We start from the raw sequence: 15,719 nt of genomic DNA, 5'->3' as shown, positions 1-15,719 counted from the left end.
ATGGGGTGGTGAATCTAGAAAATTAATCTTAATGTCGTGTACTGTATTTAATTTTTCAAGACCAATTCCATGTTGTGGACTTACGGTACATTTTTTGTGGCTGGTTCCATCTGTTCTCTTTGACTACTAGAACCCGCTTTTTTCATGTTCTGCATTGTCTAAAGCTCAGTGTGTAAAAGAGAGCAAACCAGTTTTACATGGGGTAGTCCAGCTGTAAGGGTCCCCTTACACAGCCCGACATGGGCCGTGTAAGCAAGCGCCAATCAACGAGACAGCTCGTTTGCTCCTTTCACAAGGAGCTATGATGAGTTTTGTATGGGGACGAGCGATCAATCTACAATCACGTACCTTCATACATTTCCACCATGTCGGTAGACAACACCCGGGAGATGTGCTGCTGACAACAATAACATTTCATGCTGCATTACGATCAGAGAATGAACAAGCGTTTGGTTGTTGATCGGCTGATCGTTGCCCTGTTTACTCAGGGCAGTGATCGGAAATGTGTGTTTATATGAACGCTCGTTTGCCTGATAATTGGCCCGTGTAAAAGGGCCCTTAGTTAATAAAATAGCAGGCATAGGTAATAGATCTCTACATAGCAACTCCACCAGTGTCAGTCTGGGGTTTCTTGGGCCCATTGTTGTGACAGAGATTGAGCCCATCGGGGCATCTTCTAATGGGCCAGTCCGGCCCCAAACTACACAAAGGTCTATTATTTAGTGGCTATAAAGACTGGGTCAGTGAATCCAAGCTTCTTAAGTTATACATTTCATAGATTTTTTTGACACATTTAAGATCCATGAAAGTCTAATATACTTCAAGAGTGAAGTAAAAAAAGTTCACACTATTTGTTTAACAATGCTACAATAGTAAAACAAAGTTCCAGTAGACAATAGAGTTCAAGTATAAAACGATCATACAAGCAGAGCGTTTCTCATAACAAATAACCTGCAGCTCATTCACCTCTCCTTTCATCCCATAAAGCCTCATGCCCACTTCCATTTTTTCAACTTATAGCACTCTGACACATTTATTACAATGGGGCCATGCACACCGTTGTTTTAATGGAACCGTGCGGCCGTTCCGTCAAAAGTAGTGCAGGTCCTACTCCTGCCCGTTTTTGACGGAACAGTCTCGGCCTCTTCATTGAATTTGGTCCGTGAAACAACGGACTGCACACGGAAGGCATCCGTGTGCGGCCGGTGTTTGACGGCACCGTCATTAGCGGCCGTACAACGGCCGACGGAAGTGTGCATGAGGCCTAAATGTCAACCCTCTCTATCTGCTGCTTAGTCTCACGGGCCGATGCTATACTGTATGGTGACGAATGATCATGAATATGATCGTTCAGTCCCCATCAGTTTGCATATTAGAAGTCAGCACATACACTGTTGACACGGGGAGATATACTTGTGACAACTATAATTTTAAAGGCTGAATAAAAGATGTGATCAGCCCACAAACAAGCGTTCTCATATTTGTCGGCTGATCGCTGCCCCATTAACACAGGCCAATAATCAGAAATGAGCATTCATAAAAACGCTCGTTCAGCCGATTGTTGGCTCGTGTGATGGGGCCTTAAATCTCAACCAAAACCTGCAGAGCTTTTCCTATGTAATGTGGACAACTAATACGTTGCTGCTCTGCCCATGTCCTCCTTTTAACTATTGTAATAGCCTTCACCAGCACTATTTTCATTCCTCTCCGTTTTTCCTCATGCTATGAAATCCTTTTGGACCCGTTAATGCAACCAAGAAACTAACTTCATCTGGCAAGCTTTAACCTGAGCTCAGGTATCCCCCCTGAACGGCAGTTCCAATCCCCTGACAGGGTTACAATGCCCTATAAATGAATCCCTAACTCCTTATAGATTGACAGGACCCTCTCCGCATCTATACCTATTTTACATTTGCACTACACTATAAAGTGTATGCTACATTGTTTCTATATATGTACTTTTACAATGCACAGCACTAAGGGAGATAATAATGCTGTATAAATAATCTATTTTCTGTACTAGTATTAACACTTCTTTTTACCTTCATGGATAGTGTCTGATATGTTGATCTATATAATATGGTGGGTCTATAACATCAAGTTCTAGTTTGATTTCTGCTCACACTATTTTATAACCTTAAAAACTCACCTCACTGAAGCTTCATATTAACCCTTTTTACCTGTCTTTGATGTGACAGTTATATCACAGAGGGGATGAGAAACCATCAATATTAAGAAAAAATTCACAAAAGCATGAAATGAAGTGTAGTATTTTAAATATTCTAGTAGAATATTTCAGCCTTCATTTATTTGCACGATTCTGGCCAGTTGCTATAGAACCAGAAATGTGCAATACATTATTCAGTTTCTGGTCATGTAAGGAATTTATATCCATCCCATGCAGATATCCCAGAGGCTTAAAGACTTCACTTTCCCACGACCATTGAGCCACCTTTATGCACAAGATCTATCTCAGTGGCGGTTTTACCAGCAAACCTGGTTTTCCTTCTGTACTGGTGTCATTACTATGTTTAACAGTACACATGGGAACAGCCAGAGGTGAAACAAATTACCAGAGCAATAGACAAAAATATGACAAAAGAAACAAAGCCGCATACATATACAACTGACAGCGACATACCCAGGTTTCACAAAAATGCACATTTATTACTACTACATGACATAGCATTCATAAATGGTGTAAAGGGATTTATTCTTATTTATATATGGACCTTAATTATTACTTGTAAACTACTGGTAATCTAATTTACTAGCCACTGTATGGGGGGGGGGGGGGGGTTGTAGTTTTGCATGTTTTTTTATCTAGCAATATGTTAAGCCGGTATCAGAAAAGTATACCCAATGTGCATGGAAAATATTTGAATAATTCTGCTTGTTAAGGCCTCATGCACACGACCGTATTTTTTCCCACCCGTAAATACTGGCGTAAATACGGGTCCGGTGTCACACGTATTCCACCCGTTTTGCACCAGTATTTACGAACCCGTGCTCGTAAATATGGGTCCGGTGTCACACGTATTCCACCCGTATTTACGAGCACGTTTTTGGCGGCAAAATAGCACTGCACTAATCGGCAGCCCCTTCTCCCTATCAGTGCAGGATAGAGAGAAGGGACAGCCTTTTCTGTAATAAAAGTTAAAGAAATTCATACTTACCCGGCCGTTGTCTTGGTGACGCGTCCCTCTCTTCACATCCAGCCCGACATCCCTCGATGACGCGGCAGTCCATGTGACCGCTGCAGCCTGTGATTGACCTGTGATTGGCTGCAGCGGTCACATGGCCTGAAACGTCATCCAGGACGTCGGGCCGGATGTCGAGAGAGACGCGTCACCAAGGCAACGGGCGGGAGGCCGGACTGGAGGAAGCAGGAAGTTGTCGGTAAGTATGAACGTCTTTTATTTTTATTTTTTACAGGTTTATACTGATCGGTAGTCACTGTCCAGGGTGCTGAAAGAGTTACTGCCGATCAGTTAACTCTTTCAGCTCCCTGGACAGTGACTATTTACTGACGTCGCTTAGCAACGCTTCCGTAATGACGGGTGCACACATGTAGCCACCCGTCATTACGAGAGCTCCATAGACTTCTATGGACTGTCCGTGCCGTTATTACGGCCTGAAATAGGACATGTTCTATCTTTTTCAACGGCACGGGCACCTTCCCGTGAGAAAACGGGAAGGCACCCGTCGCCAATAGAAGTCTATGAGCCCGTTATTAGGGGTCGTAATTACGACCCGTAATAACGGGAGTTTTTACGGTCGTGTGCATGAGGCCTTATAGTGATAAAATCATGACAGGTGTGATGAATATTTCTATATAGAGAGTTACCCGTGTTGTTACCTACATCACCACAACAACGCTCCCTGCACCTGATTTTTGGCAGCTCAGTATCATTAACAAATAGTGGGCCTCAAAGTAACATATTAGAATCTAGCTTAAACTTTTCTAGCATAGGGAAAGACCAACACTATATGGACAAAAGTATTGGGACATCCCATGGGCTTTTATGACATCCCATTCTAAATCTATAGGCATTAATGTGGAGTTGGTTTCCCCTTTGCAGTTTAAACTTCAAAATCTTGTAGAAAGTCTTCCCAGAAGAGTGAGACTGCGTCTTTTGCGCATTCATTCAGATCATCATTTGTGATGTCAGACACTGATGTTGAACGAGAGGGCCTGGCTCACAATCTTTTAATTCATCCCAAAGGTGTTGGATGGGGTTGAGGTCAGGGCTCTGTGCGGGTCAGTCAAGTTCTTCCAGTGCTTTGTGCACTTGGGCACAGTCATGCTGGAACAGAAAAGGTTCTTCCCCAAACTCTTCCCACAAAGTTGGAAGCAAAGAATTGTCCAAAATGTCTTGTTATACTGAAGCAATAAGATTTCACTTCACTGATACTGAGGGACCTATCCCAATCCCTGAAAAGCTACCCCATAGAATTGACCCTCCTCCACCAAACATTATAGTTGGCACAATGTAGTCAGTTGGGTAACATTCCCATGGAATTTGCCAATCCCAAACTCATCCATCAAACTGCCAGATAGAGAAACATGATTCATCACTCCACAGAACGTATTTCCACTGCTCCAATGGCGGCGTGCTTTACACAACTCCATCCGACGTTTGCTAATGTGCTTGGTGATGTAAGACTTGCATGCAGCTGCTTGGCCATGGAAACCCATAACATGAAGCTCCCATCACAGTTTTTGTGCGGATGTTGATGCCAGAAGAGGTTTAGAACTCTGCAGTTATTGAGTCCGCAGTGTTGGTGACTTATATGCACTATGTGCCTCAGCACTCAGCGACCCCACTCTGTAACTTTACATGGTCTGCCATTTGGTGGCTAAGTTGCTGGGGTACCTAAACGCTCCCACTTTGCAATAATACCCCTCACAGTTTATCGTGAAATATCTAGAAGGGAAGAAAGGTAACAAACTGACTTGTTGCAATGGTGGCATCCTATCACAGTACCACGCTGGAATTCAGTCAGCTCTTTAGAACCACCCATTCTTCCACAAATGTTTGCAAATGCAAACTGCATGGCTACGTGCTTGATTTTATACGCCTGTGGCAATGGGACTGAATGAAACACCTGAATTCAATGATTAAGAGGTTTGTCCCAATACTTTTGTCCATATAGTGTAAAATAAGTAACAAATGCAGAAGTAACCCTTTTATGGTTTTATTTTATTTCCAACATATTTGAATACACGTCATGTAATACTACAGGTGCGACTACTTTCCTTGGTGAATATGGCTGATCACCGATGTTCCTGTAGCTCCCTCCACAATCATCAGCCAATCAGGTTTTATTGGCTGATGATTGTGGAGGCCTTCTGGGGAGGCTTGGTTTTAGAGAATGGGGGGAAAAAAATAAAAATAGAAACTCCCATAAAACCCTTTCACTGTCAATTACGTTATGACTTTAAACACTAGTAGAGACTAGAATATAAGAGCGTGAGCTTAGTTTTCAAATGATACCAGGGTCAAATCTGAAGGTGTATTTGGGGCACAGCACTCAATTGAAGTCAAGGAGCAGGTTGAAAAGTTTTACTTCCGGTTTCTGTGTGTGTGTAATGTAGGGGGGAAGCTTTTAACCCCTTAGCCACATCCATCATACATCTACGGCTACTGTGTGCTCTATCAATTTGGCGCAGGAACAGGTTGCTGACCCCGCTCTTTACCTGACAAGTGCTGGTTGTTTTATACAACGGACATCTGCCTTCTGCATCTGAGCGGTTAAACAGCCGGGATCTAAGTTATCTCACATCCCGGCTGTTTAACCTGCCAGATCCCAAAGTCATTAGCAATTTTGGCACCTGATCGGTTAGACCGAGAGAGGGGAGTCCCCCCCATGACGAAATTTCAGGGTGCCGATCGAGTGCCTTGGCAGCCGGAGGCCAAGTGAACACCTCCAGGTCTGCCTTCTGTGTCTTACTATTAAGCGAGGGTTTAATGGAAGAGCAAAGAAAAAGGTAGTACGCTGCAATATGTAAATATCGCAGTGTATTGCATAGGGGGACTAAAAAAATAAAAACATTTCACTATTTTCACATAAAATAATGTAAACAATAAAAAAGAAAAATAATTGGTATTGCCGAGTACGTGAAAGTCTAAAACTATTTAAAAAATCAGAACATCATTGACCTGAGGAAGAAGCCGGTACGACTTTTAAACGCATTGTCATTGTGCACCTAAAAAAATCTATTTGCCTACACTGTGGAACCTAGCCGTTCTTTTGGATTGACGATATCGCCGAATATTTTCCACTGTGGTTCCGCCAAATTTGAGTATCTGTTTTCCTACTGCTGCTATCTCTCCATTAAAGTACAATGTGTCATGAGAAAACAATCTCAGAATCGCTTGGATAGGTAAAAGCATTCCAAAGTTATCACATAAAGTGACACGTCAGACTTGTAAAATAAGGCTCTGGAAGGTCAAAACTGGCCACAGCGGGAAGGTGTTAATTATAATAAATAATAAGAATAAAAGCTTTCAAAAGTGTACATGGCCTTTAAACACAGAACTATATGCAAAACCGGTCTGTCTGTCGGCTCTAGGTGAAAGTAAAACAGTTGGCATTACTAGTTATAAGACTCTGTTATCATTACAAACACTCACCCGAAGGCATCCAAGAGCCAGGCCTGCAGCTTTCTGGAGGTGAACTTTAGGCTGAGTCAATATCTCACAAAAGTACGTCAGGGCCTGAAATAGTATACAAACAAAACCAATTATTGTAACGAACTGGAAAATTGCAATAATACCATCTAAGATTTATAGACCAAGTTTGTTTAACCACGACTCCATCATAATTATATGTTTTGTTTTAATTCCAATGGTCCACTGGTTCTGTTTCTGGTTGCCGAAGGGAGGAGGCGTTGATAAAGAATGCATTAAAAATTTTTTACAAAAAATAAAAACTTTGTCACATGTCCATAACCAGTCCCAGTGCTAGACAGCTGGGCTAGTTTCCGAGAAACCTATGGAAGGAAAGGTTTTGTGATCTTTCCCTCCTGCTACAGTAAAAACTAGTTGCAGAGCTAGGCATCCAGGACTGACATACACTAAGGGCTCATGCACACGACAGTAGTAGTGTGCACAGCCCGCGATTTGCGGCTCGGTCGGCCGCAAAGTGTCACCCGCAAATCATGGGCCGTGAACATGGCCATGTACATTCATATCAATAAGCCCAGACCCTCCATACGTCTACAAATATCAGTGTCTAAATATTAGAGATGTGTAGAAAGGATTTCTAAAAATCTCATTAACATTTTGTTTGTTGAAACCACAGCATTCCCTAGCCATATTGTCTTTGTTGTGTTTTTTTCTCCATTAACTTCATTAACTAGAATGAAGATAAAAAAAGCAACAAACTTCTATAGAATCAGCTCTTGGATAATTTCTATTGCTAGTGGTTACTGATTGTGGAAAAAAACACATCAAATGCAGAATCACAGGAGTTTTTTTTTGTGTACAGCTGTCTAACACACCACAAGGCAAAATCTGTACTTGGCCCTATGCTGTTTAGTGAGTGGTTGTTCCACTCGAACTGGATCCAGGGGAATTAAAGCCTTTGTTTCTTTTTATAGTTTTCCTTTGTTTTGGATTCGCTCCAGGGTTTGGGTTGATTTATTCTATTATTTTAGTTATGTTGCTTATATAGCGCCAATCTAAATTCTCTATCTGTATGTTTTTGGAGTGTGGGAGGAAAAGGGGGTACCCAGAGGAAACTGAACAGAAACTCCATGGAGATGTTGCCTCATGGTCAGATTCGTAGTCAGGACTCCAGTCCTGCAAGGTGACAGTGCTAACCACGGAGTCACCGGGCTGCCTGCGGTTAAGCCTTTCGATTTTTGCGGTGATTTTTTCATAAAATCTTAGCAAGATTTTACTGACATTTTGTGAAAATTGCAGCAAGAATAAAGCTATGTGATCACACCGTTTGAATAGACACATAGGCTAGAAAAAAATGCATACAAAAAAAGTCTGCATTAAAGAGGCTCTGCCACCACATTATAAGTGCCCTATCTCCTACATAATCTGATTGGCGCTGTAATGTAGATAACATTGGTTTTTTTATTTTGAAAAACTATCCACTTTGAGCAAGTTATGAGCAATTTTAGATCTATGCTAATGACTTTCTTAATAGACAACTGGGCGTGTTTTTACTATTTTACCAACTGGGCGTTGTAAAGAGAAGTGTATGACGTTGACCAATCAGCGTCATACATTTCTCTCCATTCATATCCATTTGTATTCACTGCACATCGTGATCTCGCGAGATCACGCTGTGTAGTCACATACTCCCATATTAACTTTACCAAAGTGTCTGGAGAGTGAATAGACATTGCCTCCAGCCAGGATGCGATGTCTATTCACACTCCCGACACTTCGGTAAAGTTTCTTGGGGACTTTCTCACACAGCACGGCGTGATCTCGCGAGATCACGCTGTGCTGTCATTCACAGGAACTTTACCGAAGTGTCGGGAGTGTGAATAGACATCGCATCCTGGCTGGAGGCAATGTCTATTCACTCTCAAGACACTTCGGTAAAGTTAATATGGGAGTATGTGACTGCACAGCGTGATCTCGCAAGATCACGCTGTGCTGTAAGTACTGCTAAAAATTAATGGAGAGAATTGTATGACGCTGATTGGTCAGCATCATACACTTCTCTTTACAACGCCCAGTTAGTAAAAAAGTAAAAACACGCCCAGTTGTCTATTAAGAAAGTAATTAGCATAAATCTAAACTTGTGCATAACTTGCTCAAAATTGATAGTTTTTCTAAATAAAAAACACTTATCTACATTACAGCGCCGATCACATTATTAGGCACTTATAATGTGGTGACAGAGCCTCTTTAAATCTGGCTATACACATAAGATACCTGTTGCTTATAGCGGTTATCTACATTACAGTGCCGATCACATTATATAGGAGATAGGGCACTTATAATGTGGTGACAGAGCCTCTTTAAACAAGACATAAATGAAAGATAGGAAAGGACAAAATGTCAACATTCAGGCCTTGTTCACACAGTGCAGATTTGCTGCAGATTTTACATGCATTTTTTTTGTTTGTTTTTTTAAGTCAAAACCAGAATTGGATCCAGGAGAGCAGACCTATAAGGCCTTCCTTTATATATTTCTTTTGTTTAGGTTCCATTCCTGCTTTTGGCTTAAAAAATATGTGCAAACTGCGCAGCAAATCTGCACTGTGTGAACAAGGCCTTATAGTAAGACAAAGTGGCATAGTCAAGTGTTTTTGGAACTGAACCACCTAGAAAGGTTGTAATACGATGGCGGCAATTTTTGCCAAATCTTTTTCCTCAGGGTCGAGTACGTTGCTAGAAACCACAGCCCACCTCTTTTCTGAACTCCTTTGATTTGAATGCAGCAGAGGAGAGCAAATCCAGCGCTTGACTGACATCACTGTCACTTTCCGATAGCAGCAGATTTAACGAAGTAAGAATTTCCTCGGAATGAGGCAGATCTGTCATTTTACCAGTATCCATTGAGGCCTGAAGCACTGGCTCAGATGAAGCTAGCAAAATAAAAAGAAACGAAGACAATAGTTACTGATAATATCAGAACAGCAACATATTTATTTATTTGTGGCAAACTCTTCCTCTACTATAATGGTTTTTGCAGAACATTATATTCCACAGTAGAAACTGATCTGTTTAAGCTTCTGATTTACTGACTATTTTTATGTTATTTCCCTATTTTAATGCAGGCTATCTAAATATGATCGAACAGTTACTTCTGACCATGCACATTATACATTCACTTAAAGGGATGTCCGGTTTCAGCATATAAACGTTATTTTTTTTAATAATGAAAAGTTATACAATTTTCCAATATACTTTATGAAAAAATTGCTACGTTTCATTCAATATGAACCTTCATTGTTTGCTTCGAGTGGATAGACATTGGTCATGTGATAGACCCACAGGTGCAGAGCCGTGTCTTCGAAGGATATGTGCGTACTGCGTTTTTGCTGAGCATAAAAAATGTGCCTTTAAATTTCTTGCCACTTCTTCGCAGGTTTTTTTAAGCGATTTATTAAATGTAGCAAACACAAAAACCGCACCAAACGAACAGTGAGTTGTTTTTACGCCATTTAAATTGAGGTTCGAAGGCAGAAACCGCTCAAAGATAGGGCATGACGCTTTTGTCCGTGGACAAAAAGCACACGGAAAAAAAATAAAAATAAAGGCCTCTGCCTCCCATTGAAATCAATGGAGGGAGACTTGGGGCTTTCTTTTGCGTTGATTCCATTTGAATCAGCATAAAAAAAATTGGGAGCAGGGCCGAGTCATACGCCTCATGTCATTTGTCCTCATGTGAAGTAAACAATAAATGTTCCTATAGACTGGGGGTGTGGCCTGGCACTGATGTGAGCGGTCGCACGGCACCTCAGCTCTGAGTAGAGATCCCTGTTAATCCTGCGGATGAACTACGGCTGCAAAAATTCCCTACCAGTTGAGGAGAAAAGGCAAGATACCCACGAGGACCTTCTAGGCGTCAGGTGCGGCTGAAAATCTCAAGGAGTTCGTTCGGGGCTCGACCCAAGATGGCGCCCGTGCTGAGTCTTCACAGCCTGTGATGGAGGATCTGTCGTTGCCGCCTGGTTTTCAGCCTGCTGCACTTCCCTCTGCTGAGGGGGCAGCCCCGTCCGAATTGACTTTGCAACAGGTTTCTGAGACGCTGCTGGCGGCGATACTAGAGACTACCAAAATTTAAGAGGTTAAGGTGGATGTAGGTCTCCTCAGACAGGATCTGCATAATTTAAGAGAGGGTTGCACATGCTGAAACCAGGATTTCTGATTTGGAGGATCGTACTGCAACTATACCACATACACTACGTAACCTTTCTGGTAAGGTGGAGTTATGGCGCTAGAAAGCTGATGATCTGGAAACCAGGCTGAGAAATAATTTGCGGATCATAGGCCTCCTTGAAAGGGTAGAGGGCCTCCGTCCAGATGAATTTATGGAGAAATGGCTGAAAGATTTGTTTCCAGACACGATTTCTTCACAGGCTTTTGCGGTGGAAAGGGCGCACAGAGTTCCAGCTAAGCACCACCTCCAGGCGCGAATCCGCAACCATTTCTGGCGAGATTATTGAATTGTAAGGACCGGGATATGGTCCTGCAGGCTGCCAGATGCAAGGGTGTGATAGATTACGCCACGGTGTCCATTTTTCCTGACTTCTCCCCAGAGCTACAACGCCAACGAGCATCATTTGGTCAGACCAAAAGCAGACTGCGGGACCGACAGATTCCTTATTCTATAGCCAAATCTGGCTTGCCTGAGAGTTGTGGATGAGGACCGAGCAGTATTTTTTACCAATCCTGAAGAAGTGGATGAGTGGCTGTTGAGAAACAAGAGGTCGCCTCGACATTGAAGTTTGAGGACTTTTGCAGAGAACTGGTGACTATGAATCCTGAACGGACATTTGCCGATTTACACTTGAGGTTCTTCCGCATTGAGATTGCACAGATCCCTGTTTGACACATATTGCCCTATTTTATTATTGCTTTCTTAAACCTCTGATTGCTCGGCTGATGCTCACTCTGGTTTGAACTATTGAAGTATTATTTACAGATTCTGTATGATTATGTGCATATATGTGTAGCTATATATTCTTCTGTTTTCCATCTGTGGGATCCTGTTTGAGGGGAATCCTTTCTTATGGATATGGCACAGTAACGCAAATTACAGGGGGGGGACGGACTACTGGGGTGCGTAGGTTGATTTTGTGATTCCACTGTGTACACTCCTTAACGGTGGAAACTACCCCCTTTCTGTATGGTATATGAGTCACGAGCTCCTGTTGAGTCTCTGATGGCTTCCTGTGTTTCTGCTTCAAAGTTTCTGATCTCCGTATTAGAATTTGTCATGTGCAAGGTGCGATTCAGTATGGGATTTGGCTATGTGACGCATGTCCTTTTTCAGGTATTATGTTGGGTTGGGTTGTTTGGGCTGACATTTATGTATAGTGGGGTTGTTCAGTATGGCATCACTTAAGTTTTTGACATGGAATGTGAGGGGCATGGGGACACCTAGGAAACGCAACATGATTTTTTTTCTGTGATTAGGAAGCTGAATTCACATATTGTGTGTATTCAGGAGACGCATTTGACAGCTGACAGTTCATTTTTTGCGTAAACCTTGGATTCAGTGGGGCAAACATTCTTTGAGATCTTCCTCTTCTAGGGGTGTATCCTTGCTGGTACATAGAACTCTTAGGTGGGAAATTTTGCATACTAAGATTGATGAAGAGGGGCAGTACGTTTTTGTTCATGCCAATATCAATTCTATTCCTTATGTAGTAATGGGTGTATATAACCCACCGCATGGTTCTCTGGTTCTCTTAGAGAAGCAGTTTCTTTTGTCTCTTCTTATCAAGAGGCCAGAGTAATCCTTCTGGGAGACCTTAATCTTACTATGGATTTGTATATGGATCGTTTCATGTTGCGGGGCGAGTCTGATGCTCTGTCGGGTATCTCTCCGCTGGCCTCCCTCATGGATGAGGTAGGGTGGATAGATTTATGGAGAGTGAGTCATCCAGGTATACGAGAGTTCACATGTCACACACCTCAGTTTAACGCGCTGTCTCGTATAGATTATATATTTGGCGCATGCTCAGTTTTCAATTCTATGTTAAGTATTGATCATCTCCCTAGGGGTATATCTGATCATAGTCCAATACTTCTCCACTTAACGCAACAGGTTGCGGGTCTGAGGGTCTCTCTTAAGATACATCCATTTTGGCTTCAGTTAGTTAAAGTTAATGATAGGATTCCGGATCACTTGATGTATTTCTAGAGGCACATAGTCAAGAGCAGAATGGTTTGTTAGTGTGGGATAGCTTAAAATCATATTTGAGGGGTTGTTTGAAATCATCTATATCTTATGTGAAGCGTTCCTCGGCTCAACGGGAAACAGAACTAGCAGGCCGGTGTAGGGATTTGGAGGCTGCGTTTGTAGGCGACACCTCTTCACAAAATAGGGATGCTTGGCTTTCAGTAGGGAGAGAATATTTGTTACTATTACAAGAGAAGGAAGATCGTAGGATTTTCTTTACCAAACAATCTTTTTTTTAATTTGGTAACCAATCCAGTAAATTATTGGCTCAGGTTGTGAGAAAAAAAAAATATGTCTCCTCCAGTTTTGCATATTCGTAATGCCCAGAACGTCCTTTTCACTTCCTCTCATGATATTCTGGACCAATTTTCTGGTTTCTATAGGGACTTATATATTTTAAGGGTGGGATATTCTTTGGTAGATTTAGAGGGTAAGGGCCTGTTCACATCACCGTTCACTTTCCGTCTGAGGTTTCCGTCGGGTGAACCCCACAACGGAAAGTGAAACCACAGCTTCCGTTTCAGTCACTATTGATATCAATGGTGACGGAAACATCGCTAATGGTTTCCGTTCGTCACCATTCCGGCAGGTTTCCGTTTTAATGAAGGAATCAATAGCAGAGTCGACTGCACTATTGATTCCGTCGGAAAACCGTATACCTGCCGGAATAGTGACGAACGGAAACCATTAGCGATGTTTCCGTCACCATTGATATCAATGGTGACTGAAACGGAAGCTGTGGTTTCACTTACATTTTCCGTTGCGGGGTTCACCCGACGGAAACCTCAGACGGAACCCCGGAACGGAAAGTGAACGGTGATGTGAACAGGCCCTTATTTAGATGGAATTCAGTTTTCACAGCTATCTTCTGATGGTAGTGCAATGCTCGATGCTCCCTACACGGTGGAGGAGATCTCTAAATGTATATTGGATATGACTAAAGGTAAGGCCTTGGGTCCTGATGGGCTTCCATTGGAAGTTTATATACAATATTCCGATATATTGTCATCCCAGCTTCTATCTTTATTTGAGGCAAGCTTTTCCTCGGGTGATTTGCCAGACTCCATGAAAGATGCTACTATTGTAGTTATCTTAAAACCGGGAAAGAACCTGGAGGAATGTGGATCTTATCGGCCTATATCGCGGCTTAATATAGACTATAAGATTCTGACTAAACTTCTTGCTAACAGATTGGCTTGTGTCATAAAAGATGTTATACATTCGGATCAATCCGGATTTATTCCTGGAAAATCCACCTCTGATAGCATACGTAGAGCTAAGGTGGTCACACAGATCAGGTGGTGGTAGCAGCAGGATTGGGCTTTGGCCTCCTTAGATGCGGCCAAGGCGTTTGATTCTGTTGAGAAGTCCTATCTTTTTGCAGTTCTTAGGTTTGGATTTGGCACCAATTTTATTAAATGGATTACTGCAATATATAAACATCCTCAAGCTTCTGTGGTGGTCAATGGGATCTTGTCCCCTTCCTTTTGTCTTCATAGAGGCACGAGGCAGGGGTGCCCATTGTCACCTCTGTTATTTGCACTGGCCATAGAACCCTTGGCTATCCGCATCAGTCAAGACGTGGCTCTTCAAGGTATTCGGATTGGGCCGCGAGAAGATCGCATAGTATTGTATGCCGATATGTTGCTTTTTTTGGCCAACCCAAATGCCTCGTTGCCTAGGGCTATCGGGTTGATGGAAGTGTTTAGTAGTTTCTCAGGCCTACATATTAATTGGAGTAAATCTTACCTCATGCCTCTTCAGTCCAATAATTGTGGTTGGGATTCACAATTTCAGGGTTTACAGGTCGTGCATAGTTTTAAAAATTCGGGTATATGGATTTCTAGAGATAGTTCACATTCTTATTACATGAATGTATAGCCCTTACTCTCCTATTTAAAGGATAAATTTGCAGTATGGAAAATACTTCCACTATCGGTAGCAGGTAGAATTAACCTCCTTAAAATGATTGTGCTACCTAAAAGGTTATATATACTAGAGCATGCGGACACACTGGTCCCTAAAAGGTTCTTTAATTTGGTTAACTCTTTATTTTCTCCCTTTATTTGGGGTCAGGGAAAGCATAAACTCTGGCTCAGTACTCTGCAGAAACCTAAACAGTTAGCTGGAGCGGCCCTTCCGGATGGGTTTCTCTATTATCTGGCGGGTCAGCTGCTTTTTTTTTCAGCTGTCGGATGCGCCATTATCCAACGCTGAACATCATATAGCTCACTTTCTTCGCGTCCCTAGTCTGTGGCCTATTTTAGAACTTCACGATTTTAGCCCTAGGCACTCCCTTCCAATAATTAAACTGGCGAAGCAGGTGTGGTCTCATGACAAAAAATTGCTAAATTACTCCGATAATGTTGCTGAAATGGCTTTTCGATCTCATCACGGTTTGTCTCACTTTATGGGATTTCATGATCACGCATTCTGGGAGGTTTTGGAGGTAACTCAATTTCAACATCTAATTAATGGTAAAGGTCACACTTTGTCAGCTAGGGAGATACAGGATACATTCCAGGTACCTGAAAGGGATACATTTCGATGTGTACAACTGCGTCACGTTTTGATATCACAATTTAGGCAAACTCGGGACCCCAAATCTTACTTACCGCTTATAGGGATACTTAGAACACAAGGCCCACGGCGGCTGATATCTGTCGTGTATACCTTCCTGTTGTCCCAGAGGGTCGCTCACGACAAATGTACGGTAGAACTCCGGTGGAAGGGGCTAATTCCTGATCTGTCTGAAAGGGATTGGCTGGATGCAATGTCTTCGCATCTTTTGGTATCGCCTGCGGCGAATAATAGAATGACTCAATTGTATA

At 42.3% G+C, this 15,719-nt stretch overlaps 1 protein-coding gene across 7 annotated transcripts in view; it reads right to left on the bottom strand.

Annotated features, from left to right (window-relative positions):
* RIPOR2 (RHO family interacting cell polarization regulator 2) overlaps positions 1-15,719 on the bottom strand; it is a 157,394-nt gene that overhangs the window by 9,071 nt on the left and 132,604 nt on the right. For all 7 annotated transcript variants that reach the window (XM_075826557.1, XM_075826552.1, XM_075826553.1 and 4 more), the window contains 2 exons: positions 9,384-9,562; positions 6,639-6,722 (listed from right to left, as the gene is read on the bottom strand). In XM_075826557.1, the coding sequence (XP_075682672.1) occupies positions 6,639-6,722; positions 9,384-9,562 (263 nt within the window). The remainder of the gene's footprint in view (positions 1-6,638; positions 6,723-9,383; positions 9,563-15,719) is intronic.

Source organism: Rhinoderma darwinii, chromosome 5, assembly GCF_050947455.1.
Source record: "Rhinoderma darwinii isolate aRhiDar2 chromosome 5, aRhiDar2.hap1, whole genome shotgun sequence".
NCBI lineage: Eukaryota > Metazoa > Chordata > Amphibia > Anura > Rhinodermatidae > Rhinoderma > Rhinoderma darwinii.
The sequence above is the reverse complement of the archived record's forward strand: the minus strand, read 5'-3'. Positions and strand labels throughout refer to the sequence as shown.